Raw genomic sequence first — 24419 nt, 5'->3', positions numbered from 1 at the left:
CTGGATAGTCTCACAACTGTGCCTCTGAAGAAACACAGTGCTTCCATCTTCTATACAACCAAGTGTTAATTTTCCACTGGATGTGTCTTTCTTTTGCCCTTCATATCACCACATCATTATAAACACTGCTACTTTGTCCTGCAAATTGCCTGCGATGCAGTCAATGACTTGTTGCCTTAGCAAAGACAGCTTGTATATGCAGTCTCAGGGAACTGGGAGCCTTTGTCTCCTCAGGAGCAGCTAATAAGATGCATCTTTTTTTCTGGGTGACATACATACTCTCGCATTTGGGAATTATTCCTTTGCACAGGAGCACTTGGACTCTATGTGCTGTTTAAGGTAGTGGCTCACAAAGCACTCGGTCTGCAGTAGAAATTATTGCTTTGCAGGTGAAGGGCTGAGCTTGCTCTGGGGCCAAGGTGCAATTACTGCAGAGCTGGGAATGTTGATCACTCTCTTCTTCTGCTTTTCTGGCCAACATCAGTAATTACTAGCAGTAATTAATAAGATCATGTGTACAGCCAGTATCCCAAACCAAAGAATGGACTATGCTGAGACCTCAAGGCACTTCTTTATTATACCTGATGTCTCTTGATGAGATAAAATTCTGAAGGAGCTGGGAAATAATTCTTACATATAGAGGTGACAGCCAGCAGTATAGACACCACAGCAGCAGTATTACATGGAGAGGGCATGTGTGAGAGTGATCTTATCAGATGGATCTAACTGGGAGACTGTATACATTCTCAGTTCTCTAGCACTTCTCTGTGAAGTTCTCAGTTTGGTTCTGGGTTGGACTTTTTTTTTTTTTAAAAAAAAGATGAAGAAAACTAAAGTTAAATTAAATTTACAAATTAAATCAAGCTACTAAAACTACACTACTCAGGGAAACCCCGACTGTACCACTAGGGAGGTCTCCTTTTATAGGATCTATTAGTCTGAGTAACTGCTTAAAAATTAATTGTTAAGTCTACTTTTTCAACTGCAAAAACACATCATGGGACACAACTGTGCCAAAACTACCAATGAATTGTTACCTTTACAACCATCGCTGCATACGTCACATCAGCTCGCCAGAGCTGTGGAATGGACCATCCAACCATTGGATCTGCTTCATCATTATATATTGCAACAGAAGAAAAACCTGGAAACAGCTTCTGAATTTGTTGAACTGCTTCTACTTCTTGTTGCAAGATGTAGAGAGAATTCCCACCTCCCTGCAACAATATTTCATATGTACTTAGTGGTAATGAGAAAAAGGTAGTAAACATACAGACATAACCTAAAGTCATAAACATAAAACATACTTCTTCGTCACCAAGCTGAAGTGGACCAACAAAACTAGTACTTTTCCTTCATCTACTACAGCACATGCTACATGCATGAGCTCCTCCTAGAATATAAAATGGAAAAGAAGTAGAGGAATTGTTTTCCTTTGGGAATTGGGCAAAGACAAATTTGCTTTGAGTTAAAGTCTTGCAACTGAACACCTTCAAAATTTTGCAAGAATAGGTAGCCGTGCTTCCTGCTATAGGCTGGACACTCATCATCGTCATCAACTTTGTAAATCAGAATAAAACATAACTTTGATTAAACTGATTGAAAAAAATGGCTTTAAACTGAAATCTTGGACTAACCTTCTTATGGAGAGAGATGTAATCCAGCCTTACACCAGTCTCCCCTGTGAAGAAGTTGGTCCCATTGTAGCAATGACACAGAAGACTCCAGCACATGGGTGACTTTGGTAAGGGATGGAAGGAATCCCCAGGCCCTCCAAATTTTAGAAAAGGACTGGCTGCTCTTAATCCTTCTGAACAAGCATCATAATAGTTGAGAAACCCTGAAATCCAAGCAGATGAATATATCAAAGATGATAACTCAAAACAGAAACTGGATCTAAAACTACAAGGAGATGTTATAACCTTGTTATTTTATGTATTTGTAAGGCTTCACAAATTGGGACTACCATTTCCTATGCACTGACAACACAAGAAGACATCAAAACTTCACCTGCCTCTGCAACGTTCTTCTGAAGGTCTTGTAGGAGCATGTTCCCAAAGCACACAGCTTCAGTGAGGAGTTTTCCTCTTATTCCACCCTTCTCCCCCTTAGTGCTACTAACTGTACTTTATATACAACTAATGAACTGCTTCTTCTTAATGTAACTCCTGTTTTGTTTTTTCTGTGTCACAACCCTTGATACCCAAGTAGGGAATAAAGTGTGACCAGTAATATGACCTTAGCAAAACAGATTTGATGTATCTGTCACATTCCTTATCACTGCTGTCTACCTTACTTCTTTGTCAGTACACCTTACATCTCACTGTCACCCCTCTGCTCACCCCATACACCTGTCTCACTTCACCACACTCAGAAATGCTCCAAAACATGCTCACCTTTTACTGTCATAGACACATTGTCAAAGTCATGGTGGTCTGGTTCATTCCAGGTCTCAAAATTCCATTTAGCAACATGCTCCAATCCATACCTATCTGTAGGAGAGGCCTCATTTATCAGTGAGCTGCATATCCAGACAATACTATCAATAAATGACTTACAAAGACAATACTATTAGTTCAGGCTGCAGGTGAGGCTCAGGACCCAGACCTATCAGTAGATCATTTCCCTCATTATTTTTAATAATGAGGTAAATGTAATTTGTGAGTTTCAAAATAATCTCTCATTTTTGATGAAATGCAGCAATATTTGAAAAATATGCAAGGTGAGAGGGAGACTTACAGCTTTGTAAGGGCACCCACCTACTCTTAATTCAGGTTGAGCCTTCTGCCTTGTTAGAAATATTTGAAGCTGGCATATGAGAAGTGTTCAGGTTATCATGCTCCAGTGAAAGCTGGTATTTTACAATCACAACAATATAACAAGGTTAAAGATCAGTCCTTTGAGGCAGGCCAAATGCACTACCCAGAACACTATTCATTCCGGATGTTGGCCAAGGATCAGTAAAAAGAGAGACTATTATTCCATGGTCTCCATGGCATGTTTGTTTTCTGGTTTTGTGTTGAAATCCTGGGTCTTGAAATTGATTACAACACAGAACTTTCTGAAGCAGCTAGAAAGGACTACAACAGAACAAATAACAACACTTTTCTTTCTTTAACTTACCTATGTATCTCCTTGCCAGAACAGTAATTAAGTTTCTCCACTGTACCACATGTTCTTTATCTTCAAAATCTAAAAAATATCCTGATGGATTTCCCATCAATTCAAATCCTAAAAGAGACATAAGAAATAGGTCTCCTTTTTTTGTGAACGCTATCTCATTTTTATTAATGAAGGGTTAGCACATCATCTGAAACAAACTTGTTAATGAAGAAGCATCATTAAATGGTTTCTCTTTTGTTTCCACATATTCCCACCAGAAATATTTCAGATTTGAGGTTGTTTACTTGTAACTTGTCAGTGACTATAGTCAAAGCTATTAGCTGTCAACATAAATGCAGGGCTCAGAGGAAACTTAAAACAGTGGACGTTTGCATAAATTTATGGGAAGTTATACCCAGAGTATCTGCTTCTCTGGCCCTTTTAGGTATATGTCAATGGGTACAATATTCTCTTCATGAGATCTCATTTACAAGTACAACCATCTGAAACTGCCTTCAAAGGCAATGTAAAACCAATTTTATTGTTTTAATGCTATAATATCATTTTGCTCACACTGGGACATGATGTAAAAGCAAATAGGTAAACAATGAAATCTTTTATCAAAACCAGCTTTGGAAAAGCTTTCTAAGAATATTCTAATGATTGTTCAATGTGGATGAACAGATATACCAAGCTGTGCAGGCAGGGAACTGCCCTTACCTGGAATCAACTTATTTTCCCACAGCCGGTCCATAAGTTTATCCAAGGCAGTAAAATTGTAGTTAAGTTTGCCATTCACCACTCTGAAGAAAAAAGGCAATAAAAAACACAAGTGTAAATATTATAGCAAAGATAGGACTTAGATAAGTAGATAATGAGTCAGATGGCTTTCTTCTCAAAATCTGCGTAAGACTGGGGTTCTTGGAATTGTACACAAACTTCCTTCCTCTAAAGTGATCACAGGTGTTCACCATAAGCATATCTCTTGACTAATCCATGCCCTTTACCTATTTCAGCAGCAATAGAAACAATATAATATACAGGTCTGCTTGCTGAATTATGTTTTTTCAAAGAATATTAGATTTTTAACTCTCTGCTGAAGCAAATTTTACATCAGTTTCCATTGGATTACCCACTGCTAGGCCAGCTCTTTTCACACAGCCTCATATGCAGTCTGTCTTAAGGTACTCCTAATCTGCAGTATATAATATAGATTACTTAGTAGCACTCCTTATGGATTTAGGTCCAGATGAAAAATAACTTTGCATCTTTCAAAGAATGCTGAATTTATGCACAAGATGTCTGTAATTTTTACCTCATTGTAAGCATTTGCTTAATATTTCTCCTGTACTCCCAGGATCTTGGGCTGCAAATCTTTCATCCAGGTTTGAATAAATGCATTCAAAGACTCAGCACCCTATGATGCATTCCTTTGTGTCAAGGAATCTTGCAGGAACACAGGTACCAAAATGTGGACATGCACATTTTGGACGGGAACACTGGACCAGGGGATGAAAAATGGCATTTGCAATTTATATGTGATAAACTAGAAGATTTGCTTTAAATTCCTGAAGGGCTTTTCTTGCCTGGCGTCCAGTAGAAACAAATACAAGGTACTATGCAGGTCAATTTTCCACAATTTCTGAACTTATGGCCTGATTTAACTGAAATCTGAAAGGGATGGAGAATTTTTGCCAGTATGAAGTGCCAAATAAGAATTAACAATGAACTTCTGTTGAGGACTTTCTGTTAGAGTGACTTACTGCTGTTTGGCCTAAGAAACAGCCTTGGCCTGGTGGCCAAATTCTGGCCTCAGTACAACCTGAGCAAAAGGCTTTTTAAGCACCCTTGACATAAATCCAGCCCTGGTCACACAGCAGCACTGAGTGAAGCCTTGGCAACCCCTCTCAAAGCTGATTTCTCCAACCATGCCAAGGCACTACAACTAATTTCTGTGGTACAGTGCAGCCTAACCACCTCTCCTAAAGTCTTTCCAGCACTTTCCTAGGCACTTTGCCTTTGCTTGGGTGGAAAGCTATACAAGTGAACCATAGATGCAATGCTGCTGGTATGATGGAAGGGGGAGAGACAATCACATTTCTTGCAAGTGATCAGTGCTAGCATAGCATGATAAGCAAATGGGATTACACATGAGGAGAAGGCCATCAGCAGAGCTCTTAAATCAGTGCTGGGCTCTGTGCTCAGTGACAACTTGCTTCTTTCTGTACTTCTCAATGCTTTCTGTACTTCTCCTGAGCCTCTTTGATGGAAGCTCTTTCTCTGTGCTTTCTTGTCAAGGAAAGGTTTTAGTGAATATGTAAATGCAGTTCCAAATTCTCAGAGAATTAAGAAGGGCTGACAGAATTGCCTAGTGGATAATTAAGGGAACTGCGCAATATGAAGACAAATCTCTTACCAGGATCTAGAAGAGGAAGACAAAGCAGAGAAAGTAAGTGTAACATAGACCATATCCACTAAGCCAGCTCCACATGTTATGTAATATGGCACAAAATCTTAGCCCCAGCCTGGTCACACTCTTTTACCAAAAATCTGAAGTAGATTTTTTCTTTTAAAAGTATGTCCCACCCCCATGACAAAAACTGCCATGTAGGCAGTCACTGATGGGCTTAGGGTTCCTGCCCAAGTCAAATGGCACAGCTGTAAAAGAAGCAAATAGTAGAAAGAAATTTATTTGCTTTAGCATTCTTTGAAGTATTTTAAAAGTCACTGTTGAACTAAAGAACGGCCATTTGGAAGCTGGGTTTTTTTTTTGCTTAGACAGAAGTTTTTAAAAAAAGTCCTCTTCCAAAGTTCAAAGACTTTTTTTTTGCTAAAACTAGCTCTGCTCCCTCAGATCCATTAACTATTTCCAGCTGTACCCTGTGTTCTATTGAATAATTTGCTTACATGCACACTTACAGTCAGTATGCATAAGAATTATTAACTACACTGTCTTGTTAAAAGTTAATAATGCCATACAGATAAAAGCAAACAAAATAGGGTCTTCCTGGCTTCAGTTTAAGGTCTACACAGTACTATTTGAAAATAGAATCATAAATAAGCATATAAAATATAACCATAAATAAAACCTTCTATTTGATGCCTGTACACTTAAGATCCCAGGACATTTACAGTTTTCCAATTGCACCATTTAAAACAGAATGCCATTGCCAAACATGACTGAGAGATGGTACACAAGATCTTTTGTTATGCATGTAGGTGTAGAGGCACCTCTTAGGTTCTTTGGCTGATCTGCCACTTTATAAGGATCTCTTCTTCCTACCAAGTGAACCAGACAATATGATGCCATTAATAAAATGATTACTTGACTGACAGGATTGACACTTGCTCAGATTTTGACCTTACCCTTACTTGTACTACATTCCTGATGTGAGATCGATGCATTTTTTTACAGCACACACAGTACTACTAGAATCTGGCTTGCAGGGTTGCCTGCATGTAGTGACTGGAAGCCATGCTGACTGTTGCACTTGGAAGCACAGGAACTGGTACTATTTACAAATGTTCTGCATGGACAAGATTGGCTCAGCTGCCAGGCCCTTGCCACGAGTGCTCTGAAGACAATTTTAGGACACTGAAGAACAGATCAAAACTGTTACAGGCACATGACAAGGTAAATCTGTGGTCGAGAATTAATCCGTGGCGGAGGATAAATCCATGGCCAAAGCTGTTCAAAGCATCTTTCTACATCTAAACTGTTGGTGTAGCATCATGTACCTATGATTGGGCTCTTGGTTGTAAGCTCACAGAATTTCACGATCTATTTCTTGCCTTCTCTTCCAATCTTTCTGTCATGGCTTCTAGACACAACTGCCTTCATTTACAAGCACTCAGAAGGTCATGTACTCATCATCTCTTCTGAGTGCTTGCAAGACTGTGATTGGTCATTGTCTGCTGTCAGGTATTTTCAATGTCAAGCAGCAATCACTGTCCTGTCTGTGCCTGGCTTTCAACTGTTTCTCAGCTGGGATTTTTCCAGGAAGCTTGCCAGATAGACCTTCCTCATCTTCAGTCATCATAAACAACTACACTAAAGCACATTTACTGGCATCCTGGTACCAACGCTCATAGAAGTACCAGGCCTGAGGCTTCTATATTCCAGAGACTGGAATATAGTGTCCTGCTGGTGAGGAACCTTTCCAGTCTGTATCATGGTCTCCATTCCAGACCCACATGCTGTCTCTTGGCAGCAACAATCACGCTGTAAATATGAAGAGCAGTGATGAGTACAGAGGGGTGTCTGCTGGCTGTCACAAAATCTGGTTGCTCCCTTCCTTGGAAAGGTCTGCTTCATGGGCAATTCTTTGCTGAATGAAAGGCTGCAGGCCTATCTTAACGTCTTTCCACTACATCTTATTACTGAAATGTTTTTTCAAGTATGGAGGGAAATTCTTTTCTGATGCATAGGTAGCACTGGACAGCTTGCAAGTGTTTTAAGATACACTGCGCTTCTTATCTATGCCACTTTTAGCCTACTCTCATTCACAAACTTAATCTCTTGGGAAGGCAGAGGTAAGACAGCTCTAGCTGTCAACTCCCTGCATTAAAGTCAGATCTGCTACAGCTAGCACAGCTTCAGATACAACTCGTTAGCCTACAGCTATTGCTTCCCTTCCGTGTCCAGCATCTGTTGCTTCTCTTCTGGCCTGCATTGATCCTGTCCAGGAATATAGTTGCATGCCCTGGAAAATATGTGCACACACAGATATTGGACCAAATACCTTATCTACAGAAAAGAGAGAACAAAAACCACAGGCAGGGAGCGTTTCCATTCCAGGTGATCTTCAGTCAAGTACTGAATCTCTGATGACATGTCAAGCTAACTTTATCAGACTTTATTTTAATGTACTGAATTAAATCTCCTGGGATAGGAAACCTTGTGGCTGACTCCTGTCAGAAGGTCACAGCCCATTTAGGAATAAAAATGTACCATGTAGGGTAAACATCAACAGAGATACTCTGTTAAAGAGAGCCTGGGATTAAGGATGGCTGGGAAATACCAGTATACTAGAATAGCACTCATCCTCGCCCTGACATTCTCATTCAGCTAAGTGTGGTCTCCCTTTTGTGTTTCTGGCAAACACAGCTACCAAACACACACCAAAAGCTGACATAATCTGGCTTACTTTCATAAGCATCTGAGAACAGCCTCCCTTTGGGCAGATTGGCCATAGTGGCTGGCTAACACCACTCCCACAGCAGCATGGCCTGCTGACATCCTCACTGGGAGCTTCTACTTGGAAAGACTGCTCAGTTGCAAATGTAGTCAAGAAGCAGAAAATTGGCACAAGGCGTTAGCAGAGGAAAGATGCAACTTACACCTGTAAAATTTCTCAGCAGACTATTGGCCAACCTCACACCTGGAAAGTGGACTCCATGAAGGAGTCACCTAAAAAACCCCTTTCTCCACTGAAGGTATTCTGTGTTACAATCTTAGAAAAGCAACAGTGCAGTCTAAGAAACCGCCCTGCTATGGCAGTATCTAGTACCTCTGATGAGAGAATGATCATATTACATACCACATATTCATCTGATAAAGATCCTTAGCTGTGTGCCAGACCATCTTTGCCCACCCTTGTAAGGGGGTTACTGCAATCATACGCTCTTGTCCGCCCAGGTCCAGGATGTGGACCAATGGTAACACCATCACCGTTGTTCTTGATGAGTGTAAATATGCATGATAATTAAATTCCCCCTCTCAAGACTAAATGAAGTGAAAACAACTCTTGAAGTAAGTGACTACTATAAGGTGTGTCTGTAGATAGTGTCCCAAGCAATTGCTTACCACTTTTCTAGAATCCATGATGCCATTCTAGGGATCCTAAAACTCCAGAACACACAAGAGTCCATCTACCCTGGAAAGGACATTAGTGTCCAAAGTCAAGCTGTTCACTGCAAGCAAACAATAAACTTCTAAGGGTTTCCACAACAGTAACTGTTGGGGGAACGAACAACAGTAATCTATGCCATTTCAAATTCTTGCTGCTACAAGGTATTCCAGAAGGAATGGTCTTCAGAAGTACCTGTCTTGCTTTTAGCCAGAACAGGCTGTTAAATGGTCAAGGAAACATGTAAGCTGAAGGGGAGAGCATCTACAAGATGAAGGTCAAAAGCTCTGGACAGAAAATGTCAGCAAGTTTATTTTTTTTTTGGAGGGGAAACTTGTTGCCCTCCAAAATGCCTCTTACAACACAAAAGGATCCTGCCTCCTTAGTTTTGCTAATTACTTTTGTAGCTATGAGGAATGAAATGAAGCCAATTTAAAGGTCAGGTTTCTATAAAGACTTTGTTTGCTCCAAACCCACCAACAGTCATCATCAGCTTCTTGTTCTGCTGAGTACTTAAGAAACCTCTGGACCTTAAAAGCAGATCCTAAGGGAATGCGAGCACTACTGAAATGTTACCTCAGACTATACAAAGGGCTGAATAGCCCTCATTAACATTCACCTTTCCAGAGGCTGAATTCACAGCAGTTTTCCTCAGGTCTAGTCAGTGTCAACCAAAAACCCTACTAGTCTGGTATTTCAGGTTTAAGTACAAGATCGTTAATAACTAAGAAATCAGTACACTCCTGGGTTATTAAAAACACTTCCCACTCCTGAATTGAGTGGAAGCTAACAATATAGTACTCATTCACACTAGAACTGGTTCTACCCTGCTCTTGCTCAACTTACTCTCGCGTCCTATGATCATTACAGGTAAAGTAAATTGGCTGCTGTTCACAAAATCTCCATAATCCAAAATAACCATGATAACTTGACAGTATTCAGGCTGATGAACACTGATTCTCCCTCCCTGGTGGTCCTCAAGCAAAACACAGTCTGTTCTTTTCACACACCTTGCTGACTAAAAACCTAAATCAGAGGCTTCTTCAAAGTTCAAAGACTACCACACCCACACTAAATATAACCCATATATTTTACCACTTCTGTGTCTATTTATAAGTATTAATATTTTTCTGCATTTGCTTCTCAGCTCTATGATTAGTGTAAGCATGGTTGGAAAATCTGCCTGCTTTACAATTAAGGCACAGCCTCTGCACAGAAGCACAATGCCCAACACTTCAGTCGGTGCTGGCCCACACTTCGCACACCTTCCTATAACGGGAATGAGTCAGCCCAGCAGGAACGGGAGGATGCATTACAAAATCACAGAGCCAGGCAGCATCCAGCCTTTGCTGATGTCACAGCTTGTCACAGTTAATCCATCCACACAACCAACCAGCGTTGGTACATGCGCAAAAAGAAGGATGGGTATGAATCCCTGTAGCTTAGGAACAAACCCTTTCAAAAATGGAGAATTCATCAGCTGTTATTTACTGGAAATCACTGCCTCTTCTACAAGCCAGCCACGAAGCTGCGCATTCAGCTGAATCCTTCTATTTTTTTAAAAACATAAAAATAGAATTGACTTTGATTTATACAGCATCTTAAAAAGCATCTCTGCTCTTTGAAAACAGCAGTGTTTGAGCTTCACCTTGCAAAGCAACTCAAAAAATCCTTGCTGTGATCTGGCTGAAATTCACAGGCACAGGATTGCAAACAAACAATGGATGTTTTCAAGCTCATGCTAATCACAGCCTATGATTTTCCATTTCTTACTCAGCCTGCTTTTGTGAGCATAGTCTCAGCCTTCTTTCAGCAGTCAGCGTGCTGTGTGTGGGGGGAAGAGAGAGGCAGACAAAGCACCAAGAGCTTCCTGTGCCGAGGTGAGTTAGCCTCGGAAAATATTGTTAAGACTGTTGTGTCTCTTCTCCCCCCCCACACCCCTCTTCCCCTTTAAAACAAATTCCAGATGTAAAAGGGAAAACAGGCCGTATAAACAATTTAGGCACAGGTATATGCTGTTTTAGTATCTGACCTCTCTACACGTGTGAACACAGCCTATCAGATCACCTAGGCATGGACAATTCAGTGTTGTGAGACCTTGTGATGCCTTGTTCAGGTTTGCTATATTCACTTTCATTTGCAAAGGGAGCTATTAAATAATAAGGTGAAATAGCAGAAAATGCTTTTCAGCTGATTCTTCACTACAAATTAAAAAGATTTGCAAGTGACTGAAAGGTTCAGAGGTTCAGTCACTGTATGTGAGCTGACTTCTAGAGGATATGTTTCTTGATTGAGTATGATGTATGAAACTGATTAATCAGTAAAATGTTCACTATGGTTTGATGCTACCCTTGATGATCAAACTCCAAATAAAGTCACCTGTAAGCAAAAGTTTTGAAATGAGGTGACAGGGAGACTAAATAAATATTGAAACCTGAAGATGCACGAGGAGGAGAAAACATGATCAAATGCTAAAACTAGCTTACTTTAAGCAAATAACTCCTTTTGGCACTGCTTGGGAAAGCTGTCACTGAACTTTTCTTCCCAAGCAGTAACAGAATAGTTCTCTGTATGCATCCAGCATTCTAATTCAAGTACATACAATACTGCACCTTCTGAAATAAGCCTCCAGGGCACATACTTGATTTCCTGTTTTCCTTTCACAGCTCTGCTATTATCATCTCTTCATCATCACATCTTTATTTGCTGTTTATGCTCCATCTATTATTTTGCCTGCTAGCTGTACAAGAAAATACAGTCCAAAAGTATGTGACTTCCACTATATCATGGAAAATAGCTTATTTACTGTTGTGTAAATCATAACATTGAGAGGGAATTATTGCCCTCCCTGCTGCCAAATATGCAACAAGAACCAAATTCAGTAGTGTTTTACTTAGTGTGCTCTTGCAAGCACGTTGCTTGGTCATGTACATATTGTAACTGGACCTGAAATTTTGCATTAATGCACAATGTACTACTTTTACCCAATATTTTAACATTTTCCATTCTGAAAACTTTTTTCCACTTGTCAAGATGTGTACCAAGGAGCACATAAATGGACAAACAAACAGTCTAAGAAAAGATAAACATGGAGGTAAATACTGAAGGTGTGAAGGTTTGCAGCTAGATTTCTCAGCTGATGTACTTATTTTACAATCTAAAATACAGACAGCACATAGTGTCTGATGAAGTCCCGCAGCTGCTGGATCTATTTTGCTTATCAGATGTAGTTTCAGGCGTGTCTTTCTCTATCAATCCTTGATTTTCCATGGGCCACTTTATATCTAACTAGAATACATCACTTGTTTGCAAAGTGATACCAAGTTTATTTTTTAACTTACTAGTGTTTAATAACTTCTGATGGTGAAAAGGCACAATGAATATACCTTCCATGTCTCGTTCTTAATCCTGAAGAATTTTTGTGATGAGTGGTTTCTGAGCACTTCAGAACTGACAAACAACCACTGTAAGACAATCTGGAGAGTGCAGCTTTTTAAATGGCATGCCAGTGGCTGTTCCTCATTCCTGAATATATTAAACCTCTTACAATTAAGGAGGTAAAACTAGCTAGTTGCATTTATAGATAGTTTTATATGAGATACAAACTTAAAAGTCTCTAACTCTACAGATCTGACAACACTATTTTGAACCTGGGTTTGGCATTACAATTTAGATTAGGGGTGTATTATTAAATACAGTATGGATAGGTCTTACATTCTATGATCTTCATGTTAATGTATTACCCTTTTTCCTCCATTCCTCCCCATCCTGAAAAACTTCCACTAATACAAAAAATATCTCCCCTTTCAATATAAAGATGCATTACATTCTGTGTTTATGAAACATGAAAATTTACTTCACAATGAAGTAAGAAATCATCTGTTTTCTTTGCACCCAGAAATTGGTTTTCAATATCCAGTTAAGATTACACAAAATTTCAAGGAATGGGTGAACAAGCTTCAAAAGTCCAGACAAACCTTGCTACATTAAATCTGCCTCTATGATATACAAATATCAGTAGTAACATTCATCTTCATCAATAGGCAGGCTCTAGTGCTACAGTTCTGGCTATCTGGGGATGAAACAACAGGAGTTTTTCTTAGAAGGCAGGAAAGCCCAGACATTTTACACTCAATGTCAGCTGATGCATGTAAATTCCTCCTATATATAGACAAGATTTATCAGCCAGACCCCCTTCATTATTTATTTCAATAAAAATGCTTTTTCAAAGGACAAATCTCGATTAGTGACCATTGACAACTAAGCACTAAGTGTTAGGACAGTTCCACATACTTCATAATCTCATTTAACACATTAAAAGTATTTTTTTGTCCAATTGAAGTTCATATATAAAACTCCTGAAAACCCCAGTTAAAAAGACTGTAAAAAGCTTTATCAGGACTGCAATTCTATTTGAACTCCACACAGTGTAACCAGCTGTATTACAACAGAATAGCAGAGATGAGTAAGAAGTCAGAGGTTACTAGCTTCTGTAATGTAATGACTTAAAGTTTATCTTTTATCTGTGATTATACTCTACAGGACAAAGATTTTTCAAGTGCTAGTGTTTATTTATATTATCTCACTGCAAGCACTATGACAGCAATACCCAATTGGAAAGGCCTGCACTATATCATCATACAATTTCTAATCTATTCTTACAGAAAGCTGTGATCCTGAGGTACGGTGCTACTGGGTGCTGATAAGAACAGTTGTGGAACTACTGTAGCTACTTTATGCCTTTGGTAAGTGCTAATCCATTTACTGTGTGTTTGTAGTGGGAAATAGAAAGAGGCCTGCATACTGAATGATAGGCTTCCTCAATTTTGAATATACAAACCTGCATTGAATCTTGCATATCTCAGTTTCTCCTGGAAACTGTACAACAGGAACTACAGATTTTTTCATTACAAAAAAATCAATAGCACAACTCTCCGCATATATACACCATTTTCAGCTGCACCAGGCACTTACCCCAGCTAGAGAAGGAATGTAGAGTGCAGTGCATAGTGGATTGGAAGGGATTGGATGCTTACTTTCAGTGTGCCCATCTTTCCTATTAAAAGGCAACCAAACGTGTGGTTTTTAGGCACATCACCGGCTTGCTATGATATAAAGGTAAATTACAGAGTACTTGAGGCTTGAGAGCATTTTAAACAATGCAGGCATTAGGCTTAATAGCTTTTTTAATTCACTGAATTTCTGAACTTCCAACACTTGCACAGAAGGAAAACATAGCTATTACATTTGGACTATGTACTTTTGAAGATTTTATATTATTGACCGTGACCCAGTAAACAAACACTTTTAACTATGATTCTGAGATTAACTGTCCATATGTGACTCATTTAGCATTAATTTTTTTAACTGTTAGGTTACTAGATATGAATTGTACATAGCAATGCCAAGAATTTTTCTGAGATCATCTGATAATCCTCAAGTAAATGTGTCCAAAATGTCAAATATATTTTGTTTTCCCATCATTTATTTCATAAATACTTTTGTTCAATTCTGCTTTTAACCCTTTACCGTTTTTAAACCAATTGAACTGTGCATCTGTTCATAAAGATAAATAGTAAGTCATACAAACAAAAATCACCTCAAAATTAATGCTCAGTGATCATCATTCTTTTCTACTGTAGTCTCTATACTTAGAGATACGTGTCTTGCTGTAGTACCTCTTTTGGCTGTTTTTGCCACTGTTACCACAGTTACCACTGTTTCACTACTCAGCAGCTCACAAGGAAAGACAGCACTTTTAGAACTGAGTGTTAGTGTCAGTGGAATTCAACCAGGATGCCAGGAGCAGCTCACTCTGAATTATTCCTGGACTGAAACCCTGATAATTGACTTCATGTAATGGAGTATGAACTCTCATCTGCATAATCCATTAATGAACATTCTGCTGTCAGTACTTTTGTATGGTAGGCAAAATTGTTCATTATAAAACACTGTTCTGTCAAAACTATAATTTTCAAAATTTCTACAGACAGAATGAGAGATTGCTTCATTTTGTCATTTTTTTCTTATGTGGAACTGTCCTGTCCAAATACATTTAGCCTCACTGGCACTGTGCTATACCAAAAAAAAGTTCAGAATTATTATTTGAAGTTTCTTTCTTTTAGATTTCAAAAAGAGCTATTTTTAGGCTAGCTTGAGGCAAAACAAAGTCATAGCCAACTTTATATGGAAGGGGCCAAGTGATAATGATAGAATAATATCCTCTTTTCTCTTAGGAGCCTGATATTGGGAAAAGTGCTGTTGGAGAGAAATGCAGACGGGTCTCTGTCAAAAAAATTGTGAAATGGGCAAACCCCAATTATTCTGCAAATTCCAAGATTGCAAATACCAGAAGTAGCAGAGATTCTAAATATTGGACAGGAGTTGAAAAGGAGAAAAAGTTTACTTAGGTACTGAAGCAGATGGCACACGTGTTTTAGGAGGTCACTAGACAAGCTCATGTTCTTCCTTGGCTGAGAAACAGACACATCTGCTCTTCCCTCAGCTTGTAGGCCAGCTGAATACAGTCCCTACAGGTCATGGCCTTGTGCCCAACCTGTTAATCTGCACTGCTAGTAACCATTAAACATTACCTATCACCTTTGTCAAGGGGGGGGAGATGGATGTTTATTTATCACTTGGATAGGTCTGCACTTATACAAAGATTTAAGATAACTGACAGGGAACTTGGTCATTTATATACCTCACAAGAATGAAGTCTATCTTTGTCCTTCTGATCTGCTTACATTATGAAGTCTTTGGTTTACACAGAAGCAAAAAGTATTGTGATCTGAATGTGCTGACATGTAAAAAAAGAACTCTGACGTCCAGTTCTCCCATCCTATGCATTGAGCAGAACAGGATCTACTCCAGCCTGCAAAGGACACAAATCTCAATCAAGACAGAAGTTCTATTCATATACCTTGAACATGTAAAATCAAAAGCTAATGCTACATGAGGATGCATAAACCAGATTAAATCTCAGAAGGGAAGCAGCTTCAAAGGTCAGAGATGTGCTAGCTTGAACTCAGCACAATTTTTGGATCAGTGCTAGTTAATTAATAATCTTATGCATTATTTAAACTCAAATCCTCAGCTAGCGATACATATATATCCAGCTTTACAAAGTTATACAAGTGACAACACACTACCAAACACCAAGCTCAAGATTCCATAAATACCCATTCCTACCCTGAGGAATATTTAGCTAATAATTATCCTTTATGCAAATAGAGCGATATCTGGCTGAAGACTTCCGTTCATTCCAACGCGCAAAACCAGAGCTGGTACATTCCCATCAAAAAGTTATCCAGGTAAGAGATTTGTCTCCCTTCCAGTGCCTCTGAATTCAGGTTAATTTGTTCTTTGCCTGTTTTCAAAGATGAAAAACTGCCTCTTTTCATTTAGTTTGCTTGTGCTGTTGGATTTTCTTTTGTTTATTATTAATATTGCTTATAAGGCACAGCAATTATCTTTCCTGCAACCCTCATCCAAGAGTTCAACCATTTGGTTAGTTTTTATTTCTATTTAAGAAAATGTTATATACTAGGCTTATCTTTGTTTCTCAAAGTAGTACATTAATATTGAAACTGAGAGCATTTTCTTAGTGCTTCAGTACAATAAGTGTTTCCAAAACAACATCCTTATTGCCTGTAGTAAACACAAGATGCCACCAAAAACAACAGGAAAAACCATGAGAATGGACTGTCAATTTGGTTTTCTCTGTGACAGCTTAGTACGGCTAAACAATATCCAGCAAAACCACAGGGCAGAACACAGAGCTTAGTATTTAACTTCATGAATGATGACCAAGTGCGCGGGGGCGTGAACGGCCTGGAATCCGGCTATCTGGTGAGGGGCGAAGGCCAGGGCCCCTGCGCATCAGAAAACAGCTCCCCTCGGCGGCTTTGGCCTCGGGCTGAGCTGGGTGATAGCTCAGAGCAGCGCGGTGAGAGACGAATTAGGAGGCAACCACTTGCTGGGGGTAAACTGTCGGTTTATTACAGAAGAACCAACAAGGAGGGGAAACACCCAGCAAATGGCCCCGAACAAGGGGCAGGAGAGGGTTTTAAGGGAAAAGGGGGGAAGAAGGCAGGGAAACCCGGCTATCCAATAGAAATACATATTTGGAGGTACGAAACATAACTGATATACTAAAGTAACCAACTGTTATAAATCATAGGAGAGGCTCCGGGGCTACAGCCAACCATACCTCCCAGAGAAAAGAAAATTCTCGAAACCTGGGAGGAGAAAAAGAGTGATTGACTGACCCCAAGGAGGAAACAACTTTCACTTTATAAGAGAAACCAAGGGAGGAGCAATTTCATTTCCATAGCAACATAACTGGCAGGGTAGCAGCAGGAAGTAATACAGAAAATGGGGGGAGCAAACTAACGAACTTAAGAACACACCACAGCATCCAAGGTCTTGAAAAGCTATCCTGAAAGACTTATTTTATTTTAAATAACAGACTTTGACTTTGAAACAGCTACTTTCCCAAAAGTAAGAAATCTGATTTTTAGGAATGTTTTTTGAATCCACAGGAAATGCCTTTTTAGTGGTCATTCCAGAAGAAAAATGCTGTCTTGCCTTCAAGAGCATGTCAATAGTTAGATCAGCAATTTCTGGAATCCTTGCACAAAAACTGTCTCTGCAGAACAAGTGAAACTACTTGACCATGTATCTGCATAAATGATTACTCCCAGAGATGATCTTGATGGGCCAGCCATAACAACAGGTGCTGGCCAACTGCATGAGTTCCACTTAGCCTTCTCATGAGCTCTGGGATTGTTACCTGTCAGCAGCTGTCACCTTACTCACTGGGATATGGAACTGAGAATTCTTGGGAAAATAAGACTTGAATCACAGCTGCTGGTCAATGCAGACACTTAACAAAGAGCCTAACTTGCCTGGAAAGTCCTAAATCAATTTACAGTTGAAAACAGAAATTGTGAATTGGAGATTTTAATTAGAAATACACAAATCTGAAAGACTCTCAGAACCTCCCTTAGTATAGCAGTTTAATTTGTAGAGGACATGATCTGGCTTTCCTGACTTGTAGAGACCACTAAACTGGAATGCTATTTCCTCTTTCATGTTTAAATTAGTGTAACATTGAAACTCAAAGACAAAAATGCTTTAAAGCAGTAACATTTTTCCCCTATATAGTGAAAAAACTAACTAAACCTAACAAGTTTCATATGATTTTCCTACAAGGCATTGCCATGTTCTGTGCCTGCAGTCTGACAGCTTGCTGGGTCAGAGTATAAATAAATGGTTTTCACTGCTGGCACCTTAAGTTTGCTTAAGTCTGCTTCCAAGTACATCTTAGTTCTAAAGATGAAAATATAATAGCTAATGTAAGACAGAGAGAAACATTCCTCTCACTTGTTCTGTTTAGTACCTGATGACTTCTAAAACTTTAAGGTTATGTTGACCTATCTAAGCAACCCTGTAGAACAAAACATTAATAAATCAAAGCAATAGGTGCTAAAGCAGTATTGTCTTCCATTATATGCATCTCAGGGGACTTTATTTCAGACTAGTCAGCTCTCACAAACTAAATGTATTCCTCACATCTGTTCAAGTATGTCCAAAGCACCAATTGTTGGCTTAGGTTTTTATGCCACCATAAAGTGTCAAAGTGCACTGGGGCATAGTTTCTAGGTGCCGTCCTCTGAAAAAAAATCCAGTTTGCAAGAATAACACACCCCTGTACATTAAATCTATGCACCATAAATGAGCCCAACCAAGGAGCTTTTTCAATATCGTGTCATTGCTCAAAATCAGAACAGTAATGCAATCATAGCCACTAGAGTCAAGAAAGGTTTCTATGAGACAGAAAAGATTTCTGATATGAAAGATGAACATTAACAACTTAACACCTGTGTTTCCAATCAAATGTTTAACTAGACTGATGTCTCTCATGTTTTTCAATAAGTTATGCAACAAATAAATTAAAAACCACCCTAACCACATTAGTTTTTAGTGGATTTTTCATAGTTCAAACATGGAGAAAAAAACAAACATCACTTGGCTTAAACTCTTTAAATGGCTCTATCCTAAGTTACACTTGAAATCACTATTTCAGTAAGTGAGCAATTATAATATAGAGCTGTGATACCATCTGACTTCTGTTCCAAATAAAGCATTTAAAGTATCTCAGCACAGGGAGACAGGCTCACTGTTGCTACTCCTTCCTAGCTTTATAGAGATACAGCTTCAGATTTTTTGGTGGGCAATCCAGGATGGGGAGGCAAAAGGATGCAAAATAATTAAGTTTTTAGGGGTTGTGCTGTTTCACAAAGAACAACTTATCCATTTAGAATGGTTATACATGTAGCAGGAGAAACTGCCTCCCAAAGAAGCTGCAAATAGAAATCCCACATGAACATACTGTGACGATTGTTTCTTCCCCTGCAGAGAGATTTTGTCAGGTCACAGGTATGATGAAAAGACAGGAATAAAGGTAGGACTAAGGCCAGTTGGAAAGTTAGCAGTTTGTTTGGCTTAAATGGTTCTTTCTCTTGTTTTTATTTTTCACAAAATAAATTGAGTCAATGCATTGAGTCAGGTTAAAACCTGAAAGAATGAGTGGGTCAGAAAAGGCTCTGTTCAATTGCTTTTCACTCATATGGTCAAGGGAAACTTGAAAAAACTTCACTGTGAAGATTCCAAACATAAAGTACAATTAAAAATAACCAAGACTACTTTCTGTTGTAATTATATGAATGTTGCACATATACATGAATATGCACACAAGTCAGCTTTCACTTGTTTAAACAGTTGTTCCAACACCAAAGTCAAGCGCAAGGAACTAACATGTTTCATGCTACGTGCTGCTTCATCTGTGCAGCCCTGTTAAGAATGGCTCTTCCAGCAAATCATGACTTGAATAAAATGCAAACATTATGTTCTGTGGAGCTCTGGAGGTCTGGAGGAAGGAATGGAGGAATTCCGGGTTTCCATTTCTTAGTGTGGACTAAGATGAAAATGGGTCATTTGGTGAACCAGTAAAGGAATCCACCTGCTGCCCCCCTAGGGCTCCTGCACACTGCTCAAGTATTACCACTTTGGAAGAATGGTGTTGGATCTCAGTGCCAGAATCAGAAGGCTGGAGTCTGCTCATGTGCACGACAGCAGACAGATGTCCTCTTCTCCATTCTGTATTTGGGGAGGGCCAGAACATTGGAAGCTGCAAGCTCCACTAGGCTGCATAAATGTACAGGGTATAGCACCTATCTGTGGTGGAATCACACTTCCTTCAGGTGAAGCAATGAGTTATACGTATTGACAATTACTGGATTACACAGCTGAAAAATGGGTTGCTGATAACAATGCCCCTGACCTTATTTGGTGTGGCTTTACTGCTTTCTAAAAGCAACAAGGAAACTTTAAACATTAACCGTTTCTGGATACCAATCTAGGTTGAGAGCTGACTGCTTAACAGCTACTGCATTCATTTGAGACGGAATCTGAAAGCATATACAACAGAATAAACAGCTACTTACAGGAAGGATGCCTTTATTTTCAGAAAAAAGAAATTGAAGAAAATAACTTACTGTCAGCTTGAAAACAGAAGAGACATAGTTTACTGTACTACCTTTTTTTTTTTTTTTACAGGTGGGGGAGGCTTGGTTGTTTTTTACAAAAAGCTATTATTCTGATTTTCCAGTACAGCAGGATAGTGAATATATATAATAATAAACTATCATTAAAACACAAGATCTCTTAATAGATTTCCAAAGAAATTGCATTGAAATCATCTTATGTAATAAAAATCACTATTATCCCTCAGGAAGCTGCTCAAACAATACACACCTCTGAATTGTAATGGGGTTTTTTTGTAAATATCACATTATTTCCAGGTAAATTGTATGAGATTAGAGAAAGGCAGACAGCAACTATGTAATTAAATATATGAGCCAAGTGTACAGAAGCTGATGCAATCTTTTTTATGTAGCCTATAAAAAGCACTCATTGGATATTGAACTGCCCACTAGCTTTTAAGTATGTCAAGCAAGGGTACAATACTTATTTCCTGGCTGGCTGAATTCACTTGGCTGTAAGAAGTGAGTGGCATTTAAATAAGGACTTGCTGTCCTGATGCACAAGCGTGTCATTCTCCAAACTAATTTAGGTAAGACTGGAAGGAAGTATTGGGATTTTGCCTTTTAAAAATCAGCGTCTTTATTACAACTGCTAGCATTCTGTATTTGGTAAACTTTATTCATATGCTCTTAAGTACTTCACCTGGTGCTGCAACTTCATTTATCTTTTCTGTCACCTTTGCATTCTAACAAAGACTAGATCCAACCTATTTTCCTGTCAAAGCAGATCTTGGCTAGCATAACTGTGCAGTACATTAGGGTCTAAAGTAAATTTAGCATTGATAAAGAATGAACACGGATCTTTATAAATAATTATATTAAATTGTAAATAGTGTTCCCTTATGATGGAAATAAACTTACAAAGAAATGTATACAATGGGAGCTAAAATGGGTTTATGTAATTGGGATGGATAAAACTCTACTAATTTTTAAACATACGTTTAGACTGCTATGCAGGTTCTTTTCAACTTGGACAATCAGTCCACACATTTCTAGCAAGAATCTCTACTCTGCCTTTTACCAAGTTATAAATTATCTATAATACCTGAAGATCCTGCTTTGAATTGTGGTTAAACATTGCATAGCCTTGGAAATCATGCTGCATCATTTATCTCTATGCTGTATCATAATACCTGGGAACTTGTTTAAAATTTCTGCTCTAGTTACAGATATATAATCACCTTATTATTTTCAATCTGATGGCAAAACATAATTATTAAAATCTTGAAAACTATTTCTAAGCAGGATAGACAAAAGACTTTCTAATAAGCCAGTCTCAGTTTGGACTGCTCCAGACAAAGGCTTACAGGCAATTGCTAATCTGTTCTTTTGCTTTTCTATTATGTTTCCAGTTGGACTCATTAATGCTTTTTCTAAATTCAGAATTCTACACCTTAGGCTATTACCTAACATCAACAAATCATAATGTTCTTGTTAACAGCAAAAAATCCCATTAAATTTACTGAGAATTCTGTCAGTAGCATCTAAACTGTGTATTAATTGTTTAAACCACTAAAATTTACCAACAGAATACTGTGCCAGTAAGTTTACTTCAAGTTTTATAAAACTGATGGGTACAGAGTCTGTCTCTAAACAGTAAAAGAGGAAAGAAACAGCTTTCACTTGTAAGTGAAGACAAGATTTGACACTATGGTAATGTCACTTCTGGCACCAAATAGCTCTGATGCAGAGATCCTGGCTGTTAATGACACTGGGAGAGGCTGAGCCTAGAGGTCTGCTTTCCTCAAAGTTCTGCATACTGTTGTATTGGGACATACTATCTTCATCTAGATCAGTACGAGGCACTCTTTATTTCCCACTACTCTTACATGGGCATCCTCACATCGAAGTCTCTTCTTTCTCTCTACTGCTAACCAGAAAAGATTTGTCACTTGGCATAGCCTGTTTAACATTTTCCATCTGTGTGTTCCTAGTTCATTTTTCTAGCTATGCAAGTTAGGACACTTGCATGTTTTGCCTCTTAGCCATGTTCCCACCTACCCCAAATTACTTATCAATGCACTAAGCTAATTTCAATTTAATTTGACAATTGAGTAAAAATGCAGAAGTCAAGATTGGTGAAAACAGTTGTGTTCATTGAGGCAAGAGACAACAAAACCCCCCATCAGGGGAATACAAATCATCCCAGCCATCACATACTACTAGAAAACAATCAGGAGAATCATAGGTAGCACTGCTGTGTTTATTCTGCTGTACACATAATTATTTGTTGTATCTCATACTGGCATAGTTACCAAAGTTGGGTAACTATGGGTTTAAACCTGAAAATAATAACATGTAGCACTCTTCCAATGTGGTAATGTCATGGTGCTTGGTCTGTATGTTACCAATGTGGCAGTATTTGTGAGGAGGCATTTATTACCAGAAGCTGCACATCGAAAAAATCTACAATGCAACAAGTTAATGTTATGTAGCAGCTACAAAGAGTCTGTCAATTCTTTATGTACATATCTTTGGTGTTAGACTAAACTGCTGCTTTGCTCTCCAGAAAACTTTGTTTTACAGGTCCTACCAGGAATGTTTTTCTCTTCTGCACCAACAACAACTGCAGTGACAGATCATACCCCATGAGAGTTACTAATCAATGATTACAAGATGTACTCACTGTAGAGAAACACTATGACCCACCTCACTAGCACATGTTTATTTCACACCATCAAGTCCTACTTCTGGTCACAAAGACCTTTATGATAGAACATTTAGAACAGATGATAGAAATCTTTGTCATAACAAAAAATGGCTAATTTAACCCCATTTTTCTTTATTAGAACAAACTGGATTCAATTCAAAATACTCCTTCATGTGTGGAAGAAAGGACATATTTATTTCTTAGCCTTATGTGTCACTGGAGCCCTGTGAGAGTGTTTTTGTTGGGATGACGCCTCCTTAAAAGCAAAATCAACAAACTTTTAGTGTTAAGTGACTGTGTTAAAAAAACCTTCACAAATTGCAACCTGACAGAGGTTTTCTTCACTTTGCAGGAACACATTAGATGAAGTAAGCACTGGGAAAATGGAAAGACAACCTGAGGCTACCAGAATGGAAAACAACACCTCATCCTGCTTTCTCATGGAAAGAAAGACTCGTGTCAAGATTAACAGGAAAGAAGTCATGGTAGCTAAGCTGAGAAAGAGCTGCTCCTGCACACCACAGAAGCTGAAGAACTTCCTTATGGACTTCTTTCCTGTTTTGCGATGGCTTCCCAAGTACCGATGCAAAGAGTACATTTGGGGGGATATTATGTCTGGGTTAGTGATTGGGATAATTTTGGTGCCTCAAGCAATTGCATACTCACTGCTGGCAGGTCTGAAGCCCATTTATAGCCTTTACACATCTTTCTTTGCCAACATCATCTATTTCTTAATGGGCACATCCCGTCACGTCTCAGTTGGCATTTTCAGCTTGATAAGCTTAATGGTGGGACAAGTTGTGGACCGAGAACTTCTCTTGGCTGGGTTTGACTTGAATGATGATGCCCCACCAGCATCAGGTGACGGCTCTCTGCAGAATGATAATCTGTCCAACACAACTGCCTTCAACCTTACCATTGCGGGGATAAATGCCGAGTGTGGGAAAGAGTGCTACGCTATTGGCATTGCTACAGCCTTGACATTCATGGCTGGAGTGTATCAGGTAAGTGGTTGCTGACACCCAGAGGCAAGGTATGAACTTCCTAAAGTTTTTTTCATGACCTAAGCTTTGGCTTGACTGTCTTTCAATGAGATACATCATCAGTTCATTCAAATGTACCTTGGGCTGTTTTCTCCAGGAAGCCTAATGGTAGGCAATTCAGAGACAGCATGAGGGAGGCAGTTTTCTTAGTTGCTAGTAAACACAG

General features: G+C 38.9%; 2 protein-coding genes across 6 annotated transcripts in view; one reads left to right on the top strand and one right to left on the bottom strand.

Annotated features, from left to right (window-relative positions):
• Positions 1 to 24419, bottom strand: part of IDUA (alpha-L-iduronidase) — a 45441-nt gene that overhangs the window by 9152 nt on the left and 11870 nt on the right. Inside the window, exons 3-7 of the mRNA XM_074532896.1 lie at positions 3823 to 3905; positions 3124 to 3231; positions 2397 to 2492; positions 1638 to 1840; positions 1038 to 1217 (exon numbers count right to left, since the gene is read on the bottom strand). Coding sequence (XP_074388997.1) covers positions 1038 to 1217; positions 1638 to 1840; positions 2397 to 2492; positions 3124 to 3231; positions 3823 to 3905 — 670 coding nt within the window. The remainder of the gene's footprint in view (positions 1 to 1037; positions 1218 to 1637; positions 1841 to 2396; positions 2493 to 3123; positions 3232 to 3822; positions 3906 to 24419) is intronic.
• SLC26A1 (solute carrier family 26 member 1) overlaps positions 1 to 24419 on the top strand; it is a 36378-nt gene that overhangs the window by 7001 nt on the left and 4958 nt on the right. For 2 of the 5 annotated variants that reach the window (XM_074532892.1, XM_014266462.3), the window contains exons 3-5: positions 13616 to 13696; positions 16185 to 16264; positions 23563 to 24214. In XM_074532892.1, the coding sequence (XP_074388993.1) occupies positions 13688 to 13696; positions 16185 to 16264; positions 23563 to 24214 (741 nt within the window). In that variant the 5' untranslated portion in view covers positions 13616 to 13687. Of the gene's footprint in view, positions 1 to 6517; positions 6737 to 10750; positions 10832 to 13615; positions 13697 to 16184; positions 16265 to 20993; positions 21091 to 23562; positions 24215 to 24419 lie in introns of those variants that run through there. The other 3 variants (XM_014266464.3, XM_074532893.1, XM_074532894.1) reach the window with 3 other exon arrangements.

The sequence above is a fragment of the Zonotrichia albicollis genome, chromosome Z, assembly GCF_047830755.1.
Source record: "Zonotrichia albicollis isolate bZonAlb1 chromosome Z, bZonAlb1.hap1, whole genome shotgun sequence".
Classification (NCBI taxonomy): domain Eukaryota; kingdom Metazoa; phylum Chordata; class Aves; order Passeriformes; family Passerellidae; genus Zonotrichia; species Zonotrichia albicollis.
Note: the sequence above shows the minus strand (reverse complement) of the source record. Positions and strands in the feature narration are given on the sequence as shown.